At 38.2% G+C, this 11161-nt stretch overlaps 1 protein-coding gene across 2 annotated transcripts; it reads right to left on the minus strand.

Moving 5' to 3' along the window:
- Positions 1 to 259: 259 nt before the first annotated feature.
- Positions 260 to 10310, minus strand: LOC143744408 (heterogeneous nuclear ribonucleoprotein U-like protein 1). 2 transcript variants are annotated; one of them, XM_077235885.1, is made up of 15 exons: positions 10241 to 10279; positions 9565 to 10133; positions 9380 to 9476; positions 7275 to 7351; positions 7028 to 7167; positions 6812 to 6914; positions 6503 to 6615; positions 5611 to 5874; positions 5367 to 5489; positions 3668 to 3778; positions 3405 to 3573; positions 3119 to 3301; positions 1028 to 1092; positions 866 to 943; positions 260 to 782 (listed from the first exon to the last, which is right to left on the minus strand). In XM_077235885.1, the coding sequence occupies exons 2-15, from the start codon at positions 10112 to 10114 to the stop codon at positions 723 to 725; spliced, it is 2133 nt and encodes a 710-aa protein (XP_077092000.1). In that variant the 5' UTR covers positions 10115 to 10133; positions 10241 to 10279; the 3' UTR covers positions 260 to 722. The 2 variants fall into 2 exon arrangements, with proteins under 2 accessions (XP_077092000.1, XP_077091999.1); XM_077235884.1 differs by having other exon boundaries at positions 9565 to 10310.
- Between the last annotated feature and the right edge of the window lie 851 nt (positions 10311 to 11161).

The raw sequence follows: 11161 nt of genomic DNA on the forward strand, positions 1-11161 counted from the left end.
TTTCAAAGAAGCTCAAGGGAACAAATATTATAATACAAATGATTAAAATTCTGGAACATATTCATTTTCTACTCATCCCACTATAAATGTTAGATGTATGAACCTGACGAGAACCGTTTTCACAATAAATATATTTCCTAAACAGTTTTACAGAGAATATTCCCTTACAAGCCACAATGAGCTAAATGTGACGGAGAAGCTCTGTAGATTTACACACATTTACAAAAATGTTTTTGAATGGATGTTCAGTGCAAAAACGTAAAGATGGATGTCAAGAAATAATTGTATTTCCTTTTTACAGTACACTGTCACTGTTAATATCAATGAAAAAAAATAAACATGATTCATCTCATGATTTCTCAAGTCATTAGAAAATAGATTAACTATATAAAAGTTAAAAATAAAATTTGTAGATTAAAATCCCTTGTAGACTACATTTGAGCAGCTTGGACTTTACTATCACGTTCCACAGAAGTCACAGGTTTCTAAAGACATGAATGAAGACAGGATTTTTCATTTTCTGATTAGCCACCCTTTAAAAAACAAACTACATTCTCTACTCAAACTAGCTCCTCATTAAGCAATGACCTTTCTTAATGAAATTACTGACAGACAGAGACAATTACTGTTGTAAAGGTGAAGCACTGCTAATCAAAAAACATGCTGATTTGGAGTGTTTTTCCTGCTACACAAAAGTTTTAGGTTGATCAGAAACCCTTCAACTAACTTGAACATCCATAATAAATGCTACCATAACTCTGGTTTTGCTCAGAAAAGCTCCACTGCAAGAAAAACAAAGATGTATTAAGTACATGCACGTTTTGAATGTTATTTAACAGTTAGTCAAACATGGTTGTTTTCTTACCTGCCCAGTGTACGGCCTGTAATACTTCCTGTATCTCTGAGGGTCACTGCTACATCCGAAGGCAGACGGACGGCGACTCTAAGAGAATAATCCACATCAGTCATCATATAAACGTTGTTTTGAATATCTAATAGTGCAACATCATCACACTGACAAACTTACATGTGCTTTCTGAGATGCACAGTGGGGGTGTTGATTGTGACAGCCCAATGGACCTCCCTTCCAGCCTTGGAAAATAAAAATCACACACGTTTAGAGCTGCGCAATCATTTAAAATGAATCATGATTCTGAAAATTTTATTTTTTAGAGGTTCTAACTAAAAGTAAATAGCCGCAGTCTATTTAAAAAATATTTCATTAACTCGAATAAAATAAAAAGGTTTGAATGAATAATTGAATGACTCGCTCATATAGACTTCACTTTTTTCATTACTGGATGAATCACGTTTTTGAACGAATCTCTTGAATGAGCGATTCAATGATAAATACATTTTTTAAAAGTCACTTGTCGCCACCTACTGGTGTAACAATGTAATTGATGCAATTTTTATTTAAAGCCAAACGGTGATTTACTTTAATTGGAGCAACCATAGACATCAGCGTTTATATATGAAATATAAACTTATATCCCAGTACTTCTGTGATAATTTGAATGATTGTAATACAGAAATAATGATACTGTGTGATTGAAAACTGTTTGTGAAGCCCAGAGCCGATCCTGACCTCCCTGGCTCCTAAGCAAAATTCTGTTAAGGAGCCCTCGTACCTGACCCATGAGCCATGAACCATTTGCCATTGCCACACCTGACACCCCAGTGCTCCCACTACAATCCCCCCTTTAACTAGTTCTAGTAAAAATGTAATTCCTGATATCAGAAATAGACATTGTTGCTAGAAAAAGTACATTCTTAATATCAAGAATTCACATTTTCAATGGTACAAATTTAATTATTGATATCAAAAATGCATCCTGTGAATTAATAAAAGCTAAAAGGGCGCCATAACATGTCACTGTTTTAAATTATAAAAGCAATACTTGATGGTTATTATTTATTGCATCCATATTGACCAGTATGTCCAGCCAATCAACATTTTAAATATAGCCTATAAATCAATAGTCAATGTCAATACATTGCTTTCCATCTTGCTTTATTGCAGAGTTTTATCTAAACTGACTTGGAGTCTAGATAATCATTGTCTTGTTTAAAAAGTATGTGCGCCTATAAAGTGCCATCACCCCCATATTGTACTGGACTGGTCCCCACAGACGTTTTGCTGGAAAGTGCGCGTTTTATTTCGTGCACCAAGCATTAATGGCAAGGAAAGACCCTTATACTTGGAGTGGCTGGTGTTTCTGGGTGTTTCTCCCTCATATCTGCTTCGAGGTCTTGAATGTGGCATTTCTTTGAGGTTTAGAATCCAATATTACTGTATTTCTTTTATCTTTTATGAATTTAATAAAGAACTCGGTCTCGTATTCTGCCAAACACCGCGACCTGTAAATGTGCAAAACTGTTTCCATTGCAGTTTTGCGAAATATTTCTATTTCGAATTGCCTGGAAAACCACCTCATGCAAGCGTAAAAATTTATTTGCGCTAAATGGGAGTTTTTGCCAAATTGACGTGTTTCCATTGGGCGTATTTTCAATTCGCAATTTGCACAATTTGAAGGGTAATGGAAATGTGGCTAGTTATGCAGTGATCGATCATGAAACCGTGATCGGCGTAACTTTTTTTCCTTCTTTTTTCTGATTGGTTATTGTCCCATTTTGGGCGGTACCCGAGGTGTGATTGGTTAGCGTAGGACAGCACGTTGTCCAGACTGGTGAAATAAAGTAAAACTATGAATTTAAAAATTACGCAGTGTTGATTATGAAAATACAGTTTTTTTTTGCCTTTTTTGCATATACAAGTTGTAATGTTACGTTTATGTTGTGGATATTTAAGACATCTGAATAATCTCATGCATGTCATAGAACGGACTTCAATTAACTGGTGTTCATTCACTCTTCAGCTTCACCTCATGCAGCAATTCCTTTCAGATGCTTCTTTTTCGTAAACATGAATGCATTATTGATAATCTAGCGGTGTTATAGTTCTAGTCATATTTTATTTTCAAATTTTTTTACTTGTCAACATTAATCTTCGTAACAAGCGTTTTAATTAAATATTTCCATTATCGCCATGAAGGACACACTCTTTTCACACAACGCAACAGCAGTAGTGAAATGATCTCTTAGCATCTCTTCTTACCACAATGATGAACGAGGCGTTTTTGACTTCCTTGTCTGTGTTTCCTGCGTTTGGGAGGTGTGGGTAAGAGGCGGCGTGCTTCCTCTTTATAATGTGTTAAGAGCTTCAGGGCCTCGTCAGAGCCGAGCTCCACAAACGTCACCTCATCCAGATGCTCTCCCTGCTCTGGCAGTGTGAAGCTCACTGGAAGAGATGAAAACAAATCTTTCACAAGTGTGCAGCAAGTCCAGGAACACGGAAATGTGTCTTGATACCTGTCATTAAGTAACCCAAGTTAAAGTCTGACCTTTGGCTTTGTGAAGAGACATTTCCTGAACTGCCATGCCCTCGTCCTGTTGACGCTGTGTGAGACGTCTCCTCCACACCTCGTCAGGTGGAAAAACCACCACCGCTCTTCGCTGGTAACCACGGAAACTGAGCATCTTGTGTCGCTGGGCAGATGGATAAATGTTGGCCTAGGATATTAAAGTGAAAAAGAGAGAACACACGAATGAAAGGACAAGCAGATGAAGCGTTGGCCCACCGTACCACACACATATTCCTGATTACCTGATCAAGGATGTAGTTCCTCCGCTTGGTTGCAGCTATTTTGATCAGCTGACTGACACACTGAGTAGCCTGTTGCAGCATCAGGTCTCTTTGATTGGCTCCAGGAGGCTTCTATAGGAACGGAGAATGTGGACAGAAATACAACAGTGCTCATGAACACTAGAGGAAATGCTATGTCAAGAATTACGATTTTATTCATTTCCAGGACTATGGGAACTCCATACTAGTCTGTGTTGTTATTGTTAACTAAAACTATTAAAAATTGTTTAACTTAAAGATGAAATAAAATAACATAAATATTAGATAAAAAGGTAACAATTGAGATATATAGCTGCAAGCAGCGATGACGGGCCCAAGCCCTGGTGCCAACACTATGCCACATTTACTGCAGCAGCTGGTGCAGAAACACAAATGAAGATATTTTAATACATTTTTTAAATGAAATCTGAGTGATTTCTGTTCCTTCATTGGCAGCCTACGAAACGACCACTTTCAAGCCCCAGAAAGGTAGTAAAGACATCATTAAACTAAACCACCTGAATCAAGTGGTTTAAACTCAATTTTATAAAGTGACGCAAGTGATTTGTTTGTGCAAAAATAACTAAAAATGACCACTTTATTTACAAAATATTAATCTCTAAAGCACGTTAACGAGAGCACCACGACACATGCGTGTTGAGTTGACGAGAAAGCAGACGTTGCCTGGTCCTGATGGCCTACGATTCCAACATTTTTGATTTAATCAACAAACTAGTGACAATATTTCTTCCAAATTTAAAATAAAAATATTGTCATGTAGAGCATTTATTTGCAGAAAATTACAACTGGTCAAAATAACAAAAAAGCTGCCATGTTTTCAGACATTAAATAGTGCAAAGAAAAAACATTTATATTCATTTTTAAACAACATTAATGTTTTAATAACTAATATATATATATATATATATATATATATATATATATATATATATCCTATACTATAATAATAGTATATGCACAAAAAAACTAGAGGTACTAGTCTGGAACTCATTTTTATGATAAAGGCCCATTTATGCCAATATTCAATATTCTTCATGAAAATTCTGTGCTATAAACATTTTATTTTGTAACCTACATACCATACAGTACATAACATGTCAATGGTATTTTTTATTTATCTATGGAGAGGTGTTCTAATCTCTTTTCCATCACACTGTGATGAAAACGGTCCAAACCAATAAGATTTGCACTTTTGGTAACATGCCCAGAGCCGCTGAGGTTACATAAAACTACAACTTTGTGGTGTGTCCGAACAAAACTGTTGTGCTGGATGAAAGTGGTTAAACAGAAGAAGAATCCCAAACTGGAGATGAAAGTTGAGCAGCTGCAGTGTTTGGTGTCTAAGTACAAACAGCCTTTTGATAATTCCCAAGGCCACTACAAAAATCTTGATGGGAGGGAGTTTTTGCGGCAAGGAATTACAGATCAAATGGGAGTCAACAATGAGTTTCATCTATTTTATTTTTGGCTATTTCTGCTTTTATATAAGAGCCAAGTGTCAGGGGGTGCATTCGCATTTTCATTCAGCATATTCAGAATGATCTGAACAGACAAATTGAACCAATTTTCGTGAAGAACATCAGTCTTGGTGTAAGCAAGTCTTATTTCTTATTGGTGCAAGTCATGCACCAAAACACTGTGTGTCTGGAGATTTTCTTACCCTCATGCAGTTCAAAATGGAGTTTGTACTCAGAAGATTGAAACGTTTCCTTGGGTTCTGGAGCATATGAGCCTGAGCCCAGTGGGTCTTACCAGAACCTGGCATACCAACCATCATCAGCACCTGACAGATGGAGAAAGAGGGTCAACGTGACAGAATTTGATATCATAATAACAATATTCATCCAGATGTGCGTTTAGACGATTTTTGTAAGGGTTTAACACACTTTTACAAACTTTCCTACCTCACATTCACTTTTAGATGCTGCCGGCAAAGACTCACGAGTCCTTTGACCAGGAGGAAGTATGACTAGTGTGCAGAAACCAGCAGGAAAAGGATGCCAGGGAGTATCTGGATCAAGATTCACCAAAACCAAACAGTTTTTGCAAAGTACGTGTGGATAGAGAGCTTGACCTCTAAGAGCAGAAGACGTCAGGCGAAACGCCACTCCAAGAGAACGCCCATTTTTGTGAAATGAAAGAGTCGCTTCTCCCGTCTCACTGATGAACTGGATAAGGAATAGATACAAATCGATAATAAACCTGAACTGAATTAACCCAAGAGCAATGTGATGTTGATCAAAAGAACATAGCATGAATAAGCTAAGCTAGGCTGCATTCGTTCACAGCGGCATTACAAAGGCTGTCCAATTTCAAAGGCTCCTTCGAATGCGTCCTGGGCCGTGAACGAGAGGTTCCTTCGCAGCCTAGCCTATCCCAAGATTCATTGCACTCAAATGCCGGATTATTTTAAATGCAAGTATTATGTTTCAACTTATTAAAATATCTAATTATAATAACGCAAAAAACAAACAAACAAGAAAACAACTTTAAAGCAATTCAAATGTTGACTGACATCTTACTAAGATGTGGTGAACGTATTTAGACCGGTTGTGAACCCTGTATTGTTTTCAGACGGTTTAATATAACTTTCAAAAAAGTCTAGTTCAAACGTTACTGTCGTTCGTCAACAGCAGAAGTCACAGTTTCTAGATGACAAGAACAATCCTCCGTAGACTAGACCGTCCCATTTAACAACGCTCGCTTCGACCTTCATAGATTTCTAAGGATGCAGCCACTGAATTGGGACACAGCTATACTATAACCTACTTCTGTACAATTAACTTTGAAACTTACTGCATAGCAACCAATGACATCTCCTTCTGTGAAGGGCTCACCAAATGCCTCTTCCTTTCCTCCAGTTACTATCCTCCCCCGTCCATCAAAACCAAACGACAGCTCCACCTCTCCTGACAGAACAAGACAAATCAGATAAAAATGATTTAATATGACTCATTTTTATAGCTGTGTTAAGTTTTAATCCATAACAGGATCCTTAGCACTGCACATATGTATACTTCCCAAACAAAATTTCCATAATCTTTATAATTGTCAAAACCTTTTAGGACTGTAATGCAACTTATTTTATAACGTTATTATTTTCACCTAACTGCAGGCTTGTGTTGTCCACAGACCAGCCCACTCTGAGCACATGTGGATCAGGGTCGTCGCTCGTGTCTATTCCAGGTGCTGACAGTCGCTTCACAAACTGGGGACCCAAAAGAGGAATTATTCACCAATACGAAAATGACAGAGCCATTTAACTAATTACTTTTGTTGGTAAACGACAACATTACATTTACATGATTCACAGGTTCACACCTTGGCTTCGAATCCGACCTTCCCATGACAAAATCCATGGGTCATCCTGCACCCTGACCAAAGAAGAGGGAATCTCTCCCAGAAGAGTGGCTGACCGCTGCTTCCATCAGAATCCACCTCAAAGTGCAGGTCACAGTTATCTGTGAAACAGACACACTGTTCTTTAGGACAGACTTTTATTAAGCTTCATCCCGAATCAAATGACTCATTCAATATCTGAGCATGGATTGGATCTTGATGGATTTACCGGAATCAAGCCGAACATCCTCAAAATCGAATTTAGCTTCTTCCTCAGGCTCCGGCAGCAGTTCTGGAGTCTTAGCTCTGAAGACAAACAAGTCAGGGGGGAAAAGTCAGAAATGTTCAGACAGTTTTGTTAAGTCTGATGAATAATACATAAAGAGGGGTAAGATGGCTCTTTACTGGGGTAAGAAGACCTCTGGGTAAACTTTTACAGAATGTATTTTACTTCTAATATAATTCTTAATAATATTTATATATATATTTTTTAAAGTGCCATTAAGATAAAATAAACCATTTAAATTAAAATTTTATTTTGAAAATTTAGTGACATTAACTGATGACAGACAAAGCAGCATTTGAAACTGAAAGTCCATTTTTTAATTGAAGATATGTCATAATATCAACACTATGAATGCATATTTAGGGTGTTCACCCTTGGCATGTTTGGTTCGATTAAAACGAATCCTGGTGCGATTGCTCTGTTACTGCGATTCATTTGAATAAGTGTGAACGCTCCCATGCAAACCCTGGTGCGCACCAAACCTGAAAACTGAAAAGATGGGTCTCAGTCCACTTTCAAACAAACTCTAGTGCAGTTCGAATGAAATATGAACGCACACGGAACAAAGACATGTAATCAAACCAATAATGGGACACAACGTCACAAGATGCAATCCTAAAAAGGACAGAATACTCAAGCATGCCAGTTTATTATAGTCATAGTGAGGAGATGTTGCCCATCATAGTTCAGTACAGGCATCAGAACCGCGTCTCCTCACAGCAGATATTCGTTTATGTGTGTGACGGAGGGATTCCTGCCGCTGTTCCGACTCCTTTACACATCTTATTCTTCACAAGTTCTCAGCTGGTCAAAATAATCATATGTAGGCTACACACATACAACGGACACGTTTATCCCATCTATAAATTACAGGAACGTCCTTCTGTCTGTCTGTTATTCGCATGTCTCTCGAACCGTTAGTCTGATGGATTTCAAACTTGACAGGTGTCTTGCTACAGGCACGAGTAAGTGCAGTGCCAAGTTTGAGGTTGTTTGGATTAGAAATGCAAAATATATCGTTAAATATATAGGTAAAAGAAGCACTTAGAAGGTTGTGGTTTAAAAATAAACATTCTGTCAGCTAAACATTAAGTCAGCTACACTGTTTACTTCTGAATAACATATTTTATTCAAGGCCATCATTTGTAGTAGCCTACTCACAAAATGTTTGCTCAAGCGTAGCATTTTTTCGGAGTTCACGGTGTAGCTGCTCCCTGAATCGTTGCGCTTATTCATTTGTGGATGTTAACTAAATCTGTGAGTCAGCTACACTGTTTACTTCTGAATGTTATATTTAATAGTAGCCTAAGCTATTCACCAACTAAACATATCCTATTAAATGCGTTCACACTCTCTTTCACGGCCATCATTTGTAGCAGCCTATTCACAAACTGTTTGCTCAAGCGTAGCGTTTTCTCGCCGTTTACTGTGAAGCTGCTCCCTGAATCGTGTAGTTCAATTTTGCATATTTATTGTATGTCATTATATCAGTATTTGCTTTCTAACATGTACAAATAAAAATGTCACTGAACGTTTGCGGTTCAATTGTAACAAAGAGCACTCAAACACACCAAACCAGCAATTACTAAAAACACACACAAAAACTGATTTTGCACAGGCACTTTGCACTAGTTGTTTTGGATGTTCGGTAAGTTCCATCTCAAAATATACGTCATAAAAACTGACCAATCAGGTTGTGAACGAATCTATATGCCTTTAGGTTCGGTGTTAAAATGCCAATGTGAACGCCAAGCAGACCAGTCCAGGACTAAATGCTTTTTTTTGGGTCCAGACCAAACAAACCGCAATACAAGTGTGAACACAACCTTATGGGTTTTGAAGGACATGAGGGTGCATAATTAATTATTTTTGGGTGATCCATCCCTTAAATGAAAGCAAAGATGTTTGAAAAAGTACATTTAATTCATGGAAATACTGAATATTAGTGTGTGTGTGTGTATATATATATATATGCATAACATGACATGACATGCACCATGTTCTTTGAAGTACCTCAGAGTATCAATTAATGCTATTGTTATCAATACCTGTTGTAATGAACATCCTCTTTGAACTCATAATAATCTCTTCCTTTCCTCAGCTCCGTGTTTTCCTCTAGGCTGTAGTCCACTGTCTCAGCTCCACCTGACAGTCACAAAAATATAATTGTATTATATGATAAGCTAAAAAAAAAAAAGAACACTTCTTTAATTGTGCTCTAAGGGCGACTTACATTGGTCGTGCTCCTGTGGTGTTTCTGGCTGTGGTGAACTGCTCAAGACTGATGATGTGCATCCTGACACTGCATCCTCTTCTTCTGTAGCTGCGGTTGCCAAGGCGACGGGATGTACAGACTGTGGATTCCTCTGTTGTCTGTCGTCTCTGGATGTAACGGCCTCTGGTGTACTAACGGACAGCGGCTCTGCGATGGCTCTTGGGGCAGTGCATGAGCAGAGCTGATGTGGGTCAGTCTGTGTACTTTGATCAGCGTAAGCATTCATGCTCTTGCTAGTAGAACTAGTGCATACTGGAGACTGCGTCCTAACACACGGCTCGCGCTCCAGGGAGTGAGGCTTCGGCGGCTGTTCTGCAGGCTCTGTACTCGTAGCTTCACAAACATTTTCCCCTTTATCTCCACTTTTGATAGGTTCAACACCGGCTTCCATCGCAGAAATGAGCCGCACCACCAGCTCGGCCTTCAGGCCCTTCGGGTCGAGTCCTCGCTCCGATAACATGGCCCGCAACTCGACCACTTTCAGCTTTTTGACTTCCGCCAGCAACATTTGGAACAAGACCTGTCAACTCCACATTAAAATTAAAAAGTTAACACACGCAGTATCTTTATATTTAGTAAATAAAGGTCACCTAGTCCGCACTCTTTTAACTTTTTGAATATTTTCTCACCCTACCTACTACCAAAACACACGACCCGCTGTAGAGGATTCAAGAGAGTGAACCGTGCGCTGATTGGCTACCACGAGGGAGCTGATCGTTGATTGGTTACCAGCAGTGACGCAGTGTGACTCTTTTATGTGAATCGGTTCTTTAGAACAAGCTGTTTAAAAAAAACAACCCCAACCCCCAACCCCAGACCCCCCCCCCCCCCCCCCCCACATGAACTATGAGGTTTTTTTTTTACAGTCTATGGGTTTTACCATGGGTTTTAATATCTATGGGTTTTACTGACAGTTTTAGCAGGATCGAATGGAGTTACTACGTTTAGCCACAAGCACTTTTCATTGGTTAAATAATTAGCAAAACCCACAGACAGGTAAAGGGTGACCAATAGTAATGATTTATGAAAAATAATGAAATATGGGTTAGAAGATTTCAGGAGATATTTTATTAATTTGTAAGAGTTTTAGCATTAGAGTGAAATTATTGATTTATTTAATAATAATAAATTCTCCTTATTTAATGTGCAAGGCTATGCATAAATCCGGCCCTGCATAATGTTTAGGCTGAAATAGGTTGAATTAACAAGGGTGTTTATTGTAAATGTATTTGTTCCAGTTCAATTTGTTTCAGGCATGATCAGCTCATAAACATATTAAGTGATTTTGAAACTTAGTTTATAAATTAGATTTAGCCTACATTATTCATTTTAGATGAGGCTACTCTGAAATAGGTTTAGCACGTTTTGATAAAACTTAATTCATTAAAACCAGCTCGTATGTTTGTTTAACTAACTATCATGTTCAAGTTGTAAACCAGAAATATTCCCAGGATCCGACTCAGAAGAAGCACTCATTCACGAATTTGACGTCACTAGTTACCAGTTGACTCGCCCCGCCTTACAATGGCACATTTCTACGTTTTTATATGTTTTT

The sequence above is a fragment of the Siphateles boraxobius genome, unplaced genomic scaffold (genome assembly GCF_051911475.1).
Source record: "Siphateles boraxobius isolate OS27281-9 unplaced genomic scaffold, OSU_SipBor_1 2, whole genome shotgun sequence".
Lineage (NCBI taxonomy): Eukaryota > Metazoa > Chordata > Actinopteri > Cypriniformes > Leuciscidae > Siphateles > Siphateles boraxobius.